At 41.3% G+C, this 20,152-nt stretch overlaps 1 protein-coding gene across 4 annotated transcripts in view; it reads right to left on the reverse strand.

Annotated features, from left to right (window-relative positions):
* Positions 1 to 8,268, reverse strand: part of CTNND2 (catenin delta 2) — a 957,890-nt gene extending 949,622 nt beyond the window's left edge. For 2 of the 4 annotated variants that reach the window (XM_060634364.3, XM_060634362.3), the window contains exon 1: positions 8,116 to 8,268. In XM_060634364.3, the coding sequence (XP_060490347.3) occupies positions 8,116 to 8,152 (37 nt within the window). In that variant the 5' untranslated portion in view covers positions 8,153 to 8,268. Of the gene's footprint in view, positions 1 to 7,430; positions 7,538 to 7,869; positions 7,965 to 8,115 lie in introns of those variants that run through there. The other 2 variants (XM_078444403.2, XM_060634363.3) reach the window with 2 other exon arrangements.
* Positions 8,269 to 20,152: the final 11,884 nt, after the last annotated feature.

Genomic DNA, 20,152 nt, shown 5'->3' on the forward strand with positions numbered 1-20,152 from the left:
TAGGAAGTTATTTAAGTAAATGATGTTACATAAAGGTATGGAAAACAGACACTAAAAATGAATACAAATCATATGAAAAAAAGCAGCTTTATGTGTTAAAAAGTAACAAAACAGAATATGAGGGATCTTCTAAATTTAAAAATGTACATGGATTTGCATTCTGCTAAAAATAGTCATTTCTGTAGCTTGAGATATATGCATGAACTTTAGCTTTGTTTCATCACTACCATATTTTCAAATTTTTAATTAATCCACATTACTTTTGAAAACAGAAAAAAATAATAAAACATTATTTGAAAAACAGAAAATATTTCACTAATACGCTGCACAGCTCTCAAGAAGACACCAACTTGCTAAACCTACTCAAAACATCTCTTAACTTTAAAAACAGAAAATGTAGGTGTAGAACTGAACAGAATATATGTAATATACACTGAATGAAGGATGCGCCTTGTTAATTTCAGTCAGGCATTCAGCTAATTAACGAAATTTATCCCAAAGCAAAAATACAATATCCTTTTCAAATTTAAAGGCATACTTTTGTTCTGTGTAATGATGTAATACATAATAAACTATTATATATTTGGTGGAAAGACAATATACAATGAACAAAGCTCTTGAAACCTGTCATAAACACGATGTTCTTGTGTTTGTATGGGTGTGTATATGGGTATGTGTGCTGGGTATCATATTCAATATAGGTTTCTGCTTTGCTTCTTAACCTTAACCTTCTTCTTAACCTTCAATGTCATGGACACTCCCCGCTGTCTTAGAAGAGATAACTCTCAACTGTATAATGTTCCTTTGGGTAGAGGTGCCATAATATATTTATGCATCTACAGTGGATTTAACATTATTACTTTTCTCCAACCCAATTCAAGCCAAACAGTCTGACCCACACACTACAAGCACCAGGCTTCTTGCATCACCTTCTATGACCTGGGTACATATGACATGATTTCTACTGTCTCTGAGACTTTTCAGATGATGCCCATTTCACCTTTCTGCCTTTCTGGAAATCTTCGTCCCACCTCCTTATCTAGTAACCCAAAAAAACAAACAAACAAACAAACAAACAAACAAACACCAGAGCCACCAGTGAGGACCGTGTTAGAGACAAGAGACTGAATCTTGGCTTTTTTGTATTTGGGAGACTTGGATTGCTGCCAAAGAAGTTATTCTTCTGAGAATTAAATTATTGCATTGCTGAAGGTAATGACTGCTAGGTTACTCTAATGTTTGAAAGTCCAAACAAACTATTTGAGAGAGAAGAATAAAATTTATTTTAAGAAGTGAGCTTTCTTAAGGTTGAGTAGTCATGCTCGGAGTCAAATAAAACATCACATTTCCTTAGAAATTCACTTTTTTCTTCTTGACGGTGTCCATTATTGCTTCTATTAAAAGTTAAAACATTAAATGCCAGCCAAATTCTAATTATCTACACTGAGGTAGAAAGTGCTGTCGATAACAGCTGGCATGGATCATCATTTATATATGGTTTGGGAAGTCACATTTTGACACTGTCCCTTTTATGCCCAATTCTCACCACTTACAAGGCCACCCAAGTATTGGCAGTCAAAGTCTAACGTGGAGAGTAGGGAAGAAACACTGAGAATGAGTTATTTTAAAGTTGGCAATACATAAATCAGCTGAATTTCATGGACGACCATACTCTCTATAAATCAGCCAGGGCATTAGATAATTCCTGATATAGTGTCAAAATACCATAAAATATTTAAAGAGCTCAACTTCTAAGCAAAATACTGTGGAAGCTATTATATCCAGAATTCTACAACCAGAATTCTTTATAAAGCATGTCAATGAGGAACACTTCTTTCCTACTTCTGATATTTCCTTCCAGGTAAAGGGAACTTAATTCATGTGACACTATGGCCTCTCTCCATACCTTCACTTCCTCTGTTTCTGAAAAATAAAGGAAGCAGCTTGGCTAGTTCCCTCCTTCTTCCTCTAAAGAACCCCCTGCCTGCAGAGAGTCAAGGCTACGCTCCAGGGCTCAGAGACAGCTCAGTCCCTGTGGGAAGGGAGGAGGGGAGAAGGCCAAGGCCCTGGGATGTCATCTGGCATCACATCAAACTACCTCTAATCAAACCTGATTATTTAGTCCACGGTGGCTACTCCTTTACTTCTTTTTCTTTCAAAATATCGACTTTTTCAGAAACTATAAGGGTGCTGGGATGATATTTATTGGGTTTCTTAAAGACCCCCAACAATCCACATTTTGGCACGTGTTATAATTTAAGGTAAATGTATAGCTTTTTGTGATTTGTGATGTTGAACATTTAAATGAAAAAAGATTAAAATAAACATTGTAAGATTACTTAAAACCGCAAAAACCCAAAGAATAAACTAAATAAAACGTGCATACAAAATGCATTTTTCTTAATATACACCTATTGGATCAACTTTCTAATGACAGTAGTGATAATCACATCTATTACACACACACAAAATGTTCTTAATGAGAAAACTCTAGCCCTTACCTATGCGGGATAAATGTATTAGCTAATTTCCACGGTGGAATTAAATTCTATCTCTTCTTCATCATCTAATGCTACAAATTAAATATACCCTTTAATAGTACATTCTGTATCATGCGAAATTTGTAGACATCTTGACACTTAAATCTATTTAACCAAACATAATTGGCTTACCACTCACTTTGAGCCAAAAACCAGAAAGGTCTGTTATTATAACGTGTATTTTACTCTGGTAACATAATTGGCAGTTCCCACAACAACACATAAATTTGAATATAAATAACTATATTTATTGTCAAAATGTTTTTCTGACTTCAGATAAATTAGTCTCCTGTTAAACAGGTCACATTCTGTAACAAATCCTAAGATACATCCAAGCTTTAGTATGGTAAAATTAGGTTGCTAAAGATCACAGTTCTCCCTTGCAGGAGCTCCTATAACCAAACCCAAAGGAGTAGGACACTTTACTAAAGTTACTGAATTAGATGGCAAGTGAAAATTATCCTTTAGTGTCAAAAAGATACCACAACACACATTTTACTTTCAAAAATTTGATTTTAGTGGTGCCTGGGTGGTTCAGTGGGTTGAGCAACTGACTCTTAATTTCTGCTCAGGTTGTGATCTGATGGTCATGAGATTGAGCCCCAAATAGGGCTCAGTGCCAAACTTGGAAGCTACTTGGGATTCTCTCTCTCTCTCCCTCTGCCCCACTCCCCCACTCATGCATGCTCGCTCTCGCTCTCTCTCTCTCCCTCAAAATAAATAAATAAACTTCAAAAAAAAAACTTGCTTTGAATGAGGAGGTGGGGGTGAGTGAGTCTTTTATTTACATAATAAATTTAGCTGTTTAATGTTTCTTTATCTTTGTTACAATGACATTATTATGGGATTCATGCCCTGTGGTTCCAAACAGAGCATGTTTAGTATCTGACTTCACAGAAAGTGAGGTTGTATTTCCTAAACTGTCTATGATATTCTTTGTATAATGTGAATCGTTGTAGAAAATTTGATCTTAATCAGGTGAATAATATAAACATTAATAGAGAGTATCAAAGTTTTATAATTTCTGACTCTGATTAGAATATTTTTTATTAATAATAGTGCTGGTAGATACAATTTACTTCTCTTTTAGCTTAACTAATATATATTTTAATACTCAAAGGACTGGTATGCTGTAGACTAGAAAACTTGATATACTTTATATGCCAAGCTACATAATAAAGTAATATTACAATAAGAGTAGGGAGAGAATATATCCATTGAACACTTTTGTTAGAGAGGGTGGTAGCCTATAGGACATATTTAATAATACATAAATGAAGCACAACTATCCACCTTAATATGCAGATATATATCTCATATGTTTATGCAAATGTTCATAATGTCTAAGCCACCTGTGCTCTTATTTACTTGATCCTGAAATCAATCTTTTCAGATATTCTGTCCTGTTGTGCCCATTTTACAGTGGAAAAAAACTGAGCTAAAGTCTGAGTATCACATAAATGGCCAAGGACACAGCTGAGAAGAGACAGACTGGGACGCACCCAAAGCCAACACTCTCTCCACATCTCTGCACCCGCACAAAACAGAATCCCAAATAGCATTCATTACACTATAACATAAATATATTTCATTATTTTACACATGTATTTTATATATAATATATACATACAATATATAAAACACACACACACACACACAATATTCATTGTAGGTCAGAGCCCAACTTTTTCCTCTAGAAATGTATTTCTGATATGAAATGACAATTAAGGGAATAAGAAGTTTCAATAGATGTAATTCAGTTTACAGATAACTTTTGAGGAATCTCACCAAGGGACACATGTGAATATGTGTCTAAGATGGAAAGCTTCCAGGAAGTACTATTTCATTTATTTAGTCATTATTTCCAATTTGTCAAAAACTAATTGATATAGAGTATAGCTTCAATATCCTAATATAGCTAAGAAATTTCTTACAAATCAATTACCATGATAAAGAGCTTGAGAGCATACTTAACAGCTACGTGACCAAAAGACAAACAACGAGAAGTGTCAAAACTACACATTTTTGCTATGAGTTTTAACATTTTTAATGGACTAAAAGCACAGTACGATCAAATATTTCTGTGAGTTTCCTCTGTTAGAGGTACTGTTTGTGAAGATAATTAGATTCATTAAACCCAACCAGGCAGTGTATTAATCAGTAGGCTAGACTGGCAGACAATGTGACAGAAATGATTTACTTATGACATGTTTAATATTTTACATTAATACAAAAAAAAAATCAGAAGCCAGCAACAAATATCGTGAACTGCTCCCCCTCAAATTAACTTTTCACCCACACCCACATAACACCTCTCACAGAGCCTTCAGAGTACTGAGAACACCTTTGGAATATGGATGATGAAAACCATCATGGAAGCCAACTGAAGAATCTGGCTTGAAAATGTACTTCTGACTTGTGAATCCGCCCACCAGGACCCACTGTACCACGCCTTCAACGGAACTACTGGATTTAAGAATATATGCCTGACTTCTCTTGGTATTTCATGCCCTGAATGGCAATTCAGAGGTAATTCATTCCCTGAATGTGATGTTCTGGTTTAAATACTCTCAACTATATGGCATCTTTCAAAAATAACAATCTTTATTAAACAGAAACTTTCAGGAAGAGTAATACTCACAGCACCCATTCCCCATTACAGAAGTAAAAATAATGTTCACATAGAGAAACAATCATAAATGGATGTTCAAATCTTCTGTGGACAGTCATGAGAAAAAGAAGGAAGAAAAACATTTTTGGATGTCCAAAACGCAACAGTTCTAATTTTGGTTCAATTGTCTTGTTATCCAGATACACTAGTCCATACCAAGCACACCTGACTTTATGGACAAGCAAATTACAATAAATTAGCTTAAATGCAGTTTTGCTGTTTTCTTACATAAGGAAAGCCTGATGAAATTCCTCTAGAGAACTCTCCAACGGTACTACATAAATGCGTACTGTATAAAAGAGAATTCTGATAAAGCACCGTGGAAAGGAGCACGTTCTACAATATTTTCAGGAGAGCACTGCATTCTCAATTATATGTCAAAAGTAATGTTATATTTGAGAATATGATATCTTCATTTTTAATTTTAAAGGTCATTATGAAAGTGATATTATCCTCAGAAATTATTTAACAAACTATAAATTGCATTTTCCAACTAATTTCATTTGAAATTCATTTTCTCGCCAATGAACCATTTCACTGGGAGAAAGACTTGGCTTGTGTTCTACTGTGGAAGATGTGAAGTTGATGGAAATATTGTAATTCGACAGTGCATGACTTTTATTACAAACAATGAAAACATTAGTGACATCTATAATGATTAGGTTGTATAACTACACAAACACTCGCGAAATTAAATAACTCCTTTCCACAAGACTATGACAATTTTATTAGAGCAACAACCTCATGTACGTACTACAATTGCCATTCAATCAGGTACTATCGTTTTCAATCTACAATATAACATGAAACTCACATGTACAACACACGTAGTTTTACTCCTGCTCACCGGCACCTGTCTGCGTACACACATAAGCACAGAACAGTATCCACTAGTCCTTTAAGAATCACGTTTAAAACTGAACAGCAGACTCCAAAGGAAACAAAAAAAAATCTGTCTCCCTCACTTTCTGCTTCTTCTTGAAAGAAATCTTGTATTAAAACAATGCAACGAACACAATGGTGTGTTCAAAGTGCTTTTGGAAAGTTTTCTAAACATGTAGAAGGTGAAACTAACAGGATACAGGTAAAGCTAATCACACCGTTCAGTTAACTCAAGCCGTAGAGGGCTTCCTACAACGCTGACACCTCCTAGCTGTATAATTACAGGCCTCCCAAATTTCACCGTCTAACTCCCGATACAAGCATCTTCATTCAAGTCCTGAGATCCTGTGGCCCACAGAGCAGGAAGGATGCCACTTAACCTTTCCCCCAAAAGCATTAAACATGGATTCTGCATGTGGCAAAGAGAATTTAGGGCAGTGTAAAGCACCCAGTCCTCATCTGAGGATGCCCACCCCTATGTGTCATGCTTCTCACAGAACGAGCCCCCAAAATCATGCACAGGTTCATCCTTGTAATTCTACATGAGTCATATCAAACACTTCTCCATGGGATTTTAGAAGTGCTGCGGCTTGAAAGCCTTTTAATCCTGTAGGTGAATTACTAACTGCAAAGAGCTGAACAGGACTACCACCGGACCCTGAGCTACTGATGGAAAGATGCACAATGAGAGAACTCTTGGGTAGTTGGACCACCTCCCTATTTTCATGGAAGTCGTTGCAGAAAATTGCAAGCATCTTAAACACTGGTCACATAGTTCCGAAAAGTGAAAATCTATGCATGTCAGGCCCGACAGTCTGCTTGTACCCTATCCCTTTTCTAAACCAACACATTTGCTCGGTAACATTAGGCATGCATGTTAACAACACCTTTCAGGGCCAAAGCAAATCAGATCAGTTCAACCCAAGCACACAAGGGGAACAAAACATCTTGGAACCACAACCTGCCCTTCTTTTTCTTTATTTCCACACCCTTCCCTACCCCTGCACGTACAAGGAAACACAACTTTAGGCATCTGGGAAGTAGCTGTCCTTTGTTGGAATCTCTCACACACACACACACACACACACACACACCCCAAAAATCCCCAAGACTGCTTTCCTACCACACGACCGGGGAGGCTGCACCACCTCTCCAGTGACTTAATTCTGAACGTAGTGGCTCGAACCAGCTGAGCAGCAATCGGTGAGAACACATTACACACCAGAATAAGAGGAAGGTCGGCGAAAAGAAAAGCAGCGTTGCTTTTCAGCCATTAATTACCGATCCCCCAAATATCGCATCGCAGTCTCCCCACACACATGCACAGCGTTCCAAACCTGGGTTTCAGGCGGCGCTTTCCAGAGCCTCGCTATCTATTGTCAGGACGCAGAAGCCCCAGAAACCTGTGAATCGAGCTGAAAAGGCTTCCTCTGAAACCGCTAAATATAGACCAAAGGGGCTCTGGGTCTGGCAAGCAGCGGGAGACTGAAGAAACGGCCATGGACGCATATGACTAAGTATTTCCATTTTGTTCTAGCCAAACATCGTAATGACATTGAACATAAGGGCAAAAGACTAGAGGGAAGTCCTCCCCACCCCCACCCCGTCTTCTCCGTATATTAGGGACGTCATGAAGGCAACGGGTATGTTCTTGAGGGTGGCGGGGAGCAGTATTGTTGATGTTGCCCTATATACGCCTCCTCCGGGGGAGAGGGGCGGCAGGGAGGGGGAGCACGCAAGAAGCCACTTGCTAACCGCTCCGAGAAAGGCACTAACCCTGGTCCCCATTCCAGGCAGAGCCGTCTTCCGAGAGGGGACCGGGCGCGATCGCGGTCCTCCCCCGGCTGGCAGGACCGCGCAGCAGTCGCCGCCGCCAGCCGGCCGGGAGCAGAGGACCAACCCCCCACCGGCGGCGAGGAGGAGGAGGAGGAGGAGGAGGAGGAGGAGGAGGAGGTTGAGGAGGAGGACGGCGCCCAGGAGGAGGATGCGCCTGGCCCCGGCAGCCCAGCGAAAGCAACTCACCGAACGGCGCGGCGCCCGACTGCTTCCTGGAGAACATGCACCCGCCACCAGCGACAGCTCCTCAGTCCGGGAAAAGGCGTGCGCGCCGCCGCCCGGCTTCAGGGCAAGGTCCTGACCTTGCCCAAGTGCAGCATCTTCCGCTTTTGTTGTCTGAGCGCGGCCGCGGGACAGGCGAGGCTGGCGGGGAGCAGGGGCGAGCGCCGCGGGGGAGAGGCGGCTCCCGACGCGAGTGCGCGGCGCCCGGCCCGGCGGCCCCTCCGAGCGCGGCGAGCGCAGCGCCCCCTGCCCGGCTCCGCGGGCTGCGCGGGCTGCGCGGGCTCCGGGCTCCTCCAGGCTCCTCGGGGCTCCGGGCGCCGCCGCCGCCGCGCCCGGCGCTCCGCTCGGCCGGCTGCCGCCGCGGGCGCGAGCCTGGGGCCGCCGCGGCGCCCGGCGCCGAGCGCTCCCGTGCTGCGCCCCGCGCGCGGCCCGCGCCACCTGTGCCGCCGCCGCCGCCGCCGAGGGCGAGGCTCCTCCCGCGGCGCGCGGCAGCCTCAGCCTCCACCTATGCCTCGGCGGCCGGCTCGGGCGCCCGGCTAGTGAGGAAGCGTCCGCCCCGCCGCCCAAACCTGCCCTGGGCGCCGAGCATGCCCAGTGCCGCCGCGACCGCGCGGCGCTTCGCCGTGCGCATTCCACTTCTCCTGGTTTTCGCGGCAGCAGCAGCAGCAGCAGCAGCAGCAGCAGCAGCAGCAGGGGAGAGGGGAGGAGGCCGCGGGTTGGGAGAGGGCCGAGCATCCTTGGCGAACGCGCTGCCGGGCCTCGAGACGGGTGGCTGTTCGCAACCTGGCGAAAGCCGGAAGGGGCCCGGGAAGGCCTGGAACCCCGGGTTGGGCCGGTTCCTTGGTTCACGTGCAAGAAGCCGACAGTTTATTGTGGCGGGGCAGATGCCGGCCTGCAAACAAAGGGGCAGGGGCGGGAGGGGGGTCTAGAGCAGCTGGTGTGCGCCTTGGGGGCAGGGGGCAGGCTGAAGGTGCAAGCCACTGGGTGCAAGTGGGTGTTCTGAAATCCTGTTGTTCTAGAGCAGAGAACGCAGGACATCCATCTGCGAGCCGCACCACAGCGCCAGTCCTGTTTTTGGCACCCCCGGCACTTAGAGTAAAACGTGTTTTCCGCACATGGGAGAGACTTTCTTCTCAACAGAATCCCTCTGGTTTTGAATCTGGAACGTATGTGAACTTAACTGCGAGAAAGACCTTTGTCCAGTCTGGAACTTGAATAGACCGCGATGACGAGTTCGCCTCCTCTTGAGCCCCCTCTTGTGCCTTCCTACTTCCACACCTCGGCACCTTCTCTTCTCGTCCTCCTCCCTCCACCCCCCCCCTCCGCCCCTTCCCCAAGCTCAACTGGAACCCCCCCCCCCACCTGTCCCTTCTGCATAGTTTTCCAATGGATCCCGCAATGCTCTCTTCACTTTGAGATTGGTTTTCCGTATCTCCCCATGGTTTGACTCATTGACTCCATTGAGACTTCTCTGTGCCTCTCTTACTGTGAAATACAGCAAGTACAATCAAAGTCGTGAACGATGAAAGGACTGTTAGAAAACAAGCCCCAAGTTATGTGCCAAGAAAGTCCTCTGGGCCTTCACCTGTGTCCCTGTTTCAGGTATCATGACGGGGCTTGCCCCTCCTGCAAAGGACTTGGGCGGGCAGACCGCAGACCGCAGCCCACCCTGGGCCAGAGGCAAACGTTTCTCCTAATCATGCCACAGCTCGCCGTCCCTGACCCTGTAGATCCCAGACTGTCTGAGGCTGTGATCTTCTCTATTCCTCCCCTCCCCAGAGCTGGTTTCTGAGACACAGATAAGCAGGGAAGAATACAGGAAATTGTCATCAGAGGGATTTGGGGGGCTTATGATTCTCCCTGGCAAAGTGCTTCTCTTTTGTGTCAAAAGAGATAATCCAAGAAAGTTAAATGACTTGAATACTTATCCGGGGCTATTCTCTGTTGTACTTTGGAGCATGCTAAACTATCATTTGAAGTAAATGCAAAGAGAAAAAAAAAGTTTTAGACAGGTTAAATAGGTAGAAATAAACGCAAGGAGCAGCATATTAAGACAAGGACTTCGGACGACAGTGCAAATGTTTGTTTTTAATCCTCTCAACCCAGGGTTACAGGTGCCCGCACAAGCTTGGTCTCGCCTCCAAAATTAGTGCTCTGGCCTGGCTTCAAGTTTTAAAGCCAGCTCCATATTAAAATACTCCCGATCCCTGTGAGAGAGGACACTGCAGGGCCATATTTCAGCACATGTCGAACTGTATTTTTTGTTTTAGTCCTCAGAAAGGCATTCAATTACTGCAGAGAACTTGGTACAAGACAAATTAGCAGTAGTGTATCCATTAGGCTGCATTATATTTTAAAGGATGCTCTGTTCTCACCTTAGCTTTGGTCGGATTTTGGAGGGGAAAAAACTTTTTTTAACCTGTATTTCACATCTTTTAATTCAGGAAGTCATGGTGGGGTGGAGAGGGAGGTGTTAAGAAAAGGTTAGTTACACTTTGGATTAAATTTAAAGTACATGCATAAATATTATCCATGGGAAACATGTGTCTTCTATGCCTATGTAGATCTAAGTTAAGAAAATAATTTTTTATAAGTGTTTTAGAGTTATTTTTTTAACTGAGCCGTGGCAAACCTATTCGCTAATTGTAATCCTTGGAAATGACCCGGAGGCAGTCCCTATAAACTTATGTAGAGGGTAGGTGAGGTGGGTATTTAAGAAGGGCAGTGATGCCCTGAACAGTTTTGATTTGCTCTGTGCCCAATTTCATTGGTAAATTATGATTTCTCTTCATCTAAAATCACTTATAATTTAAGATATTATTAAATGCACAATTAGATAATATTGAAAAATGAAGTCCAATGATCATATGTAGTGTAGGTCTTGGAACAACTCACTGCTGCCATCTTTTGCCTCCTGCGTCTGAAAGTTCCTGTACAAAGGAATGTTCTGAATTCCCTGATTTCACTGGGAGACCAGGAAATTACTGGCTTATTGTTTCCAAATTACTGCACTTGACACGAAATGAAAAATTTTTGTTGTTCGTTCTGTTTCTGTATCAAAAGAGTTCTAAGGTGCAGAAATCATCTAAATACTAAATGCTGTATCTCTTGATTTTTTCAATCAGTTTTCAAAATTTGATTCAAGTATGTTTTTATATGCCACTTTTACTTCATTTTAGACATAAAACCCAACAATTCAAAATATTTTTGCAAATGCATGTATTTTATAGTTCAAAATATGCCAATTTTAGGAGACTGAAATGCTTGGTTCAAAGCAATTTAAATCTAGCACTATAGATTCTGGTTGAGGTTCAACTAGAAAGATAATATTCTTGTATTTTTTAAAATGATTTACCCATTGATAAACAAGTGGAAATTTCTCAAGTTGTAAAATTAAACTATGTGAGTGATTGTTGTTGCTGCCCAGCATTTAAATGGGGAAATAATGACACTCTTTTAAAATTCACAATTTACAATTTAAATTTAGAAGTCCTATCATTATATATATTATATACACACATTCAGGAGAATAGTAAACACTGCTTGTTGTTGACCATAAAAGATATGCATTTGTTACTGGACAACATTATTCTGTTTTCAAAGACTTTCAAAGTAGTTATAACTGTTTTGAATTAACCATTTTAGTTAAGATCAATGTGTGGGCCATTTCAGAATTTGATGGGCAACTTCACACTTTCACACAGACTTCTTTTGACTACTGCTGTCCCTCATATGATGCTTTCGCTCATTCATTCATTCATTCATTTATCAGATGTTTGAGTGTCTACTGTGGTTCAGACACTAGCAAAATTTGTGGTATCAGTAGCAAACAATAGACAAAATGACAGATCCCGATCCTCAGGGAGTTTATAGTCTGTGGTTATGGGATGAGAGAAGAAGAGGAAACACACAGAGGAGGTACTTAACGCTCAAATATTTTCATTTCTTTCTGACTGTCTATATGGTTTAGGGCATTGACGATTCTTTATTCAATCCTTTTCTTCAACGTTTTCTCATTGTTTTTGCCTCTTCAAGAGAATCTGTTTTGGTTTTGTTTTTGTTTTTTAATGCCAGGACATAGGTGGCATGGTGAGGGGATAGGCCCTAAATGCTGAGGCAGAGGAAGGAGAGAGATAGAGAGGGTGTATTTGGAGAGAGCCTGGGTTCTTGGATTTACAGTGGAGTGGAATACATTCACTCTGAACGGAGTCAGACCGAATGAAGGCATCAGAGACCAATGAGGTGTCCAGTGGCAGCCCTACATTATCAAAAGTCACAACCTGGTACCAAAACATCGAAATTCAATGTAGGCTGCTCAGGCATAGAGAAGGTCAAGCATCATTGATCAGAATTGGACCGTGGGTCAGAAGTCTAAGTGGACAGGAATTGACGGATTGCATATACAGGAAGAAGACATCAAATTATAGAGCTGGGCACAGAATCTTCATAACAAATATTAGCAGCAAGGAGAAATAAACTTTGTGCTATGATTTAACGTGTCAGCAATGCTTATAGATTTAATGAGCTTCTTCCACTGAATGAAGAAAATTGACTCCCCAGATTGACCGGCTTGGGGCCTATTGACAGGAACAGGAAGCAGCAATGGCAAATTAAGACCCAAAGAATGGAACGGGGGCATTCTTATCAAATGCATGCAGTCCTCCTAGATGAATTTTAAGGCAGACTGATTTAGTATTGAATTTCATCAACAAAATTTCAGTTCTTAGACCAAACATCTAGGTTAAGGATTCTTAATGGAATCATTACTGCCTCCTCAGGAGGTAGTTTAGAAATGTGTGAAAGGGTTTTTTTTTTTTTTTTTTTTTTAATGTCATTAACATTCAGCGGTCACAAGCCACACATTCTAAACATTCTGCGGTATATGAGACAATCCTACAGGAGGAAGAATTGCCAGTATCCTTCATGGCTTTTGAGGGTGCCACCGTCATCCGCAGGTGTTAAGAACCTGTTCAGAAGTATGTAAGCTTGTAACAGTGCTCCATTTGACATATAGACAAGAAGCATTTTTGCCTGGAAAAACCACGGTGATATAAATTACCGAAAGATTCAACCTTGTTTTGATCAGAAATTGACCAAGGCTGGTTCACAAAATTAAGAACAACAACTCACCAAAAGAACACTCCTGTATCCGTCTTTTTTTTTTTTTTCTTTTAAGTAGGCTCTATGCCCAGCACGGAGCCCAATGTGGGGCTTGAACTCACGACCCTGAGATCAAGACCTGAGCTGAGATCAAGAGTCAGACACTTAACCGGCTGAGCAACCCAGACGCCCCTGCATCAGTCAATTTGTGTAGTTATCACTATCACAGTGATGCTACGTACAGGGGTAAGGTTAGCTCTTCTGGCCTGGTTGTGACCAAGCGTTTACACAAAGAGGAACATAATCTTCTATTTTAAATAACTTTTCTTTTATTTCATCTTTATATCTTTGTTGGGCATACTATAGGCCCTTAAAAACCAGTTAAGATCTCTTCTTCTCAGGATGGCCGAGTGGGCATCTCGGAACACTTGTTGTAAAAGTAGAGCATTGGCTTTCAATAGGCTTGAGAATGAAGAACCTAAATGATTCGATTCAGAAAAGTCAATGGCATATATTATGATCATTTGTACTGTAGCTCCAAGAAGAAACACTGGGTTTATTAACAAAAGTTTGGATCCTATCACCAATCCTTGATTGTCGGGTAGTCTGTAAAAAATAATAATTAGTCACATAGGCAGGTCTCAAAATCTGCACGCATAGGGTGAATTCAAAAATTAATGCTGATTTTTGCTCAGTCTTACAAACTCAGCTTGAGCTTCTTCCCTTAATTCTTAATATTTGTCCCCGTCCCTGGGGCACCTGAGTAGCTCAGTCAGTTAAGTGCCTGGCTTCAGCTCAGGTCATGATCTCGTGGTTTGTGGGTTCAAGCCCTGCCTCAGGTTTCAGAGCCTGGGGATTCTGTGTCTCCCTCTCTCTCTGCCCGTCCCCCACTCATGCTTGCTTCTTGTTCTCTCTCTCTCTCAAAAATAAACAAACGTTAAAAAAATATATTTGTCCACATCACCGTCTTATTGTGTTGTTTCGCTTTAGAGCTTTGATTTGGCTTTTTAGATTCATTTATGTGCTACTTTCTCAATTCATTCTTCTGATTAAGCTGAAACATTTTGATGAAAGCCCAAATCACCGCTGATTGCCAGTCTGATGTCTATCCTCCCTATCTTCCTTTTGGACAAGACCCGAATTTGGTCCAAAGCAGCACGTGACCAGCTAGAAAACACTTCCTGGCCTCTCTTGCTGCTAGGTGTATTTTGGCAGACAAACCGGAGCGGCTGATGAAGTGTTCAGAGAATGGTTGGCTTTTGTGAAACGGAGGCTCTCCAGTACTGCCTGTTCCTGTCTCCTTCCTATACTCTGAAATGCAGACTGCAGGCTGGACGTGGACCTTGCCACTTGGACCTGTGAATTGTTCCTGAGAATGAGAGCCACAGGCCAAGACCAGCCTAAGACAGATGAAGCCCAGGATACTAAGAGTTTCCTGAAGCCGTTGCAACAGCTTGAGACTGCTGCTCCCTGAGCTTATCGGATAAAAATTAACCTTTATTTGGTCAAGCCTTGGTAGCTCGATTCTATTACGTGCAGCCAAACACAATCTCTGATGCTTATGTTGTCTGTAATCATCCCCCTCTGCTTCCTACAGCTGTGACACTTTATTTCCCTCCCAATATATATTCTATGAAAATTTTAAAAAATATATTGAAATGAGTATATGAATGTGCTCTAAATCACATATACTGGAAGAGAAATCAGGGAATGATGTAAGATGAGATTTGTATCTCCCTTGAGCCATAAATGAAGTCAGTTCCAAGCTTTGAGTCCACCCTATGTAACTAACTGACTTTTACACTGTTTCCAAAAGTGAATAATTCATTTCCACTCACTTTAATGTTGACTCTGAAGGTTGTAGAGAGTGCACACTCTGAAATCAATTTGCTCATTAAAATTATCTAAAATTTAAAAAAAAATAGTTATTTATTTTTGAGAGAGACAGTGTGAGTATGGGAGGGGCAGAGAGAGAGAGAGAGAGAGAGAGAGAGGAAGGCAGAGAATCCCTTGCAGGCTCTGCCCTGTCAGCGCAGAGCTCGACAGGGGGCTCCAACTCATGAACTGTGAAATCACAATCTGAGCAGAAACCAAGAATCAGACACTTAACCGACTGAGCCATCCAGGTGCCCCCTACTCATTAAAATTCCTAAAACTCTCATCTTCTTACCTATAAAATAAGCAAAACCCTCCCCTCAGATTGTTGGGAGAAATAGTGAATCAATTCGTAGTAAACAAATAGCAACTTGCCCTGGCACCTAGTGACCAGTTCCCAACTTAACGGTTAATACTAGTGATGACATTAAAACGCCCTCTTCCTTCTGCTGTGTTAGCTTCTTGCTACCCCGAAGCACACGTATTATCTGATTGCATGTACCTTGTTCTGTCATCAAGACACAGAGGCAACACCACATTGCCAATGGATACTTTTCATATTCATTCTTTTCCTAATGAGCATCAACAAATTACTTTCATATGCAAATAATTATATCTTATAGGCTAACGATGAGAGTTTATACTGATCTTCATTTTGTACACTGGCTGTGATTATTGTTTTCACTGAGTTTCGAGGAATTCACAGATGCATGGCATGTACACCAGGTCAAGTGACTTTCCTATTTTTGTATTTCATGATGGTATATTCCTTTATGGGCTTTGTAAAGTGTCCTGCTATAAAGTATGCTGTTTAACTTGTATGGCTGTTCCATACAATTTACCCATTTGGTTTATCTGTTGATAATAATGTTATCAAATATTTCCTATATTCTCTAATATTTTTTCCATATACATGGAATATGTACATGACTAGCTATATTTTGTATTTCCAGCAATCACATTTATTTATTTATTTATTGTTATTTTTTTAAAATTATTTTTAATGTTTACTTATTTTTGACACACACAGAGACAGAGCATGAGCAGGGGAGGGGCAGAGAGAGAGGGAGACACAGGATCCAAAGCGGGCTCCAGGCTCTGAGCTGTCAGCACAGAGCCCGACGCGGGGCTCGAACCCACGAACCGCGAGATCATGACCGGAGCTGAAGTCGGAAGCTTAACCGACTGAGCCACCCAGGCGCCCCTATTGTTATTTTTTTAAAAGTTTATTTATTTTTGAGAGAGAGAGAGAGAGAGACAGAGTGTGAGCAGGGGTAGGGTAGAAAGAGAGGGAGACACAGAATCTGAAGCAGGCTCCAGGCTCTGAGCCGTCAGCACAGAGCCTAACGCGGGGCTCCAACTCACGAGCTGTGAGATCATGGCCTGAGCCGAAGTCGGACACTCAACTGACTGAGCCACCCAGGTGCCCCTCACATTTATTTTATTTTCATCTTTTTCAATAATGTCAAGAACGAGGACTTCTGAAGGAATTTTCTGAATAATTGAACATTATATTTGTGTAAATATTTTTGTGAGCATTTAGTTTTGCTTATTGTAAAAGTAACAAATTCTGAATCACAAATAAATTAGAAAATTATGAAAATTATGAAAAAAAATTATAGTCTCATCACCCAGAATGAAAACAGTTTGGTTTTTTATTATAATCCACAAATATACATCCTCTTAGTTAAAATTATATTTCTGTAACTTCCCCATTCTGTTTTTCATGACCACACTTTCCTATTCTAAGGTTAGATCATTCTTTATACAGCCAAGTTTCCATTTTATACATTTTGGCTGTTATTACATAATCTCTCCCATGGTACATGGAGGTTGAATGAAGATTGTTTTTCTCAAATCATTTGACATTACAAACATCCCAATTAAAAAATAGACCAGACTTCTATTTCTGGACAGAATGGAATAGCTTGTGGCAGCCCAATGCTTCTGCTGAAAATAATTAGAATTCTTGAATAAAAACAAAAATATTTCTCTAAAGCAAGGACTGGAGGAGCCAAGATTCCAGACGGAAGACGATGCGGAGCCTGAACTGATGCTGTGTATCTCCTCTTTCCATGGAACCTTCGCCAATTTTGGATACAGTGAAAGAGGCTGAGTTTTGAGTCTAGCTGGGCAGGGGGCCACTGTTTGACACACAGATACGAGTAGAGGTTTTGTTGGTCTCATAGGGCTTCATATTGACACTTGAGCAAGGTCCCAGTGGGAAGGGAGGAGCAGAGAACTGACCCCAACACAAGGCTGGTGTTCCCTTCAAAATTTTGCAACTTCTGAAGCCTCACAAGGCTAAAAAGCTAAGCAAAAAGTCTTTGAAGATCATAATATAGTTTTAACAGTCTTGCTGTCCAGAGGAGGGAAAAAAAAAGCATTTGCATTCAGGACCTTCCTGAGTAGTGACCTTAGGAGACCCATCAGGTTCTCAGTGAAAATTCCTAGAAGCCTGTTCCCTGAGATCCGGGGAAAACAGAGGGAGATGGCCACTTGTCAATACTGTGGCCTCAGCTCAATTCAGCTCAGCCCTTGATTGGATCAGAGGTGAGCAGAACGTCTAGGTACCTACCAGGAAAAAGTGAACCCTTTCAGGAAAACTTCCTCAATGCTTTAATGTGCGGGTTCCAACACAGAAGTCGTTATGCAGGGATAGGACCAAATGACCAATAGCCAACCAACAAATATATAATAGAAATAGACCCACAGGGAATCCAGATATGGGAATTAGCATATATTGAACATATTCAAAGTAATAATAATATGTTCAAAAGAGTATAAGGATGTAGGAAGAGATAGAAAAAAAAAGACTAGAGAGGATGGAGAAATTCACCTGAGAATTAGAATCTAACGGAAAGAATCCATTGGGAATTATAGAATTTAAAAATATAAATGAAATTAATTTTAGTAGTAAGTTCCATGTAACCCATTATACACAAAATATTGAGTGCGCAGGTAACACTTGACAAAACCAACCATATGCTGGGTTAGAAAGCAAGCCATAGCAAGTTTGAAATGATTTGAGCACTTCAGAGTATATTCTCAGACAACAGTGGAATTAAAACAGAAATCAATAACTAAAAAAAAAAAAAATAGCAAATAGAAAGTTCATCCTGTTAGGAACTTAATCAATGCTATTTCAAAATAAATCTACTCAAGAGGGTTGAATTATTTTCACATAAATGGTAAACAACATATATACCAAAACCTGTGCCATGCAACTAAACTAGCTTTTAAAATATGTATAAAATCTATGATGCCATGTACAAAATATATGAAACACAACAAGTTGCAGCCATTGGACAGCAGCTAATGTAAGGCCACTATCCGTGAGAGAGAGGAGGCATATAAAGGGTATCTACTTTTATGTAGGCTTTTTCCCTGGGAACATTTTCTGGGATGTGGTGCATTTATATAGGATGAAAGAAAGAGAAGCAATTACACTAGATAGAGAAGGAAGAGATTAAAGTTTGTTTCTTACTAGGGTGGTCGGGATTTAGGAGAGAAAGTACTGGAGAAGAAGGAGCCAGGGAGAGGGAAATCCAGAGAGATCCTCCTGAGTCTCCACCAAGATGCCAAGAAACTAGGCAGAGAACAGCTGCTTGGAGGCAGGGAGCTGAGCAATTCTGGAACATGCTTAATGCTCTGGAAAGTTTGGTGGCCAGGATCAATCAGGGTGGAGAATCTTTATGAACAAGTCAAAGATTGAGTTGAGTTATCAGAAAGGCCATCTAACAAGACTGTGTAGGCTGAATTGTGTTGCATCCAAATTCATATGTTGAAATTAACCCTCAGGGTGACTATAGTTAAAGAGCCTTTACAGGGCACCTGGGTGGCTCAGTCTGTTAAGAATCCAACTCTTGATCTCTGCTTTGCTCACGATCTCACAGTTTGACAAACAGAGCCCTGAGTTGGGCTCTGCTCTGATAGTGCAGAACCTGCTTGGGATTCTCTCTCTCTCTCTCTCTCTCTCTCTCTCAAAATAAATAAATAAACATTAAAAAAAATAAAGGTAGAGCCTTTATTTTTGTTCTTGTTTTATAAAATTTTTAATTGAGATATAACTTACATTAGTGTAAGTTTTTCTTTCTTTTTTTTCAATCTTATTTATTTTTATTTTTTTAATACAATTTATTGTCAAGTTACTTAACATACAGCATATACAGGGTGCTCTTGGTTTCAGGTGTAGATTCCCATGATTCATCGCTTACATACAACACTCAGTGCTCATCCCAACTAGTGCCCTCCTCAATGCCCATCACCCATTTTCCCCTCTCCCCCACCATCCCCCATGCCCCTTCAGTTTGTTCTCTGTATTTAAGAATCTCTTGTGGTTTGGCTCTTTCTCTGTTTAAAAACTATTTTTCCTCCTACACTTCCCCCATGGTCTTCTGTTAAGTTTCTCAAATTCCACATATAAGTGAAAACATGGTATCTGTCTTTCTCTGACTGACTTATTTCACTCAGCATAATACCTTCCAGCTCCATCCACGTTGCTGCAAATGGCATGATTTCATTCTTTCTCATTGCGAAGTAGTATCTAAGGACCGAGCTTTTAAAGAAATAACTAAGATTAAATGAGGCCACAGGGATGGGGCCCTAATCCAATAGGACTTGTGTCCTTGCAGGAAGAGAAAGAGTCAGTAGGGACGTGAGCACACAGAGAAAAGGTCATGTGAGGAAATAGTGAGAAGACAGCCATTGGCAAATTGAGGAGTGAGACCTCAGAGAAACCTGCCCTTCTGACACCTTGATCTCGGACTTCCAGCTTCCAGAACTATGGGGAAATAAATTTCTGTTTTTTTAAGCCACCCTGTCTGTGAGATTTTGTGTGGTGATCCTAGCAAACTAATACAAAAGGTAAAACTAGCCACACTTTAGGTTGACGGCTATGAACCTAGAAATATGGGGGGGTGGGGGGGGGTACAAAACAAAAAACTGTAATAGCTCTCTTTAAAGAAAGCCTAAAACAAGGCTTGACAGATCAATGTATTCCTCTGATACTTTACTGTCTGCCAGC

The sequence above is a fragment of the Panthera onca genome, chromosome A1, assembly GCF_046562875.1.
Source record: "Panthera onca isolate mPanOnc1 chromosome A1, mPanOnc1 haplotype 2, whole genome shotgun sequence".
Taxonomy (NCBI): Eukaryota; Metazoa; Chordata; class Mammalia; order Carnivora; family Felidae; genus Panthera; species Panthera onca.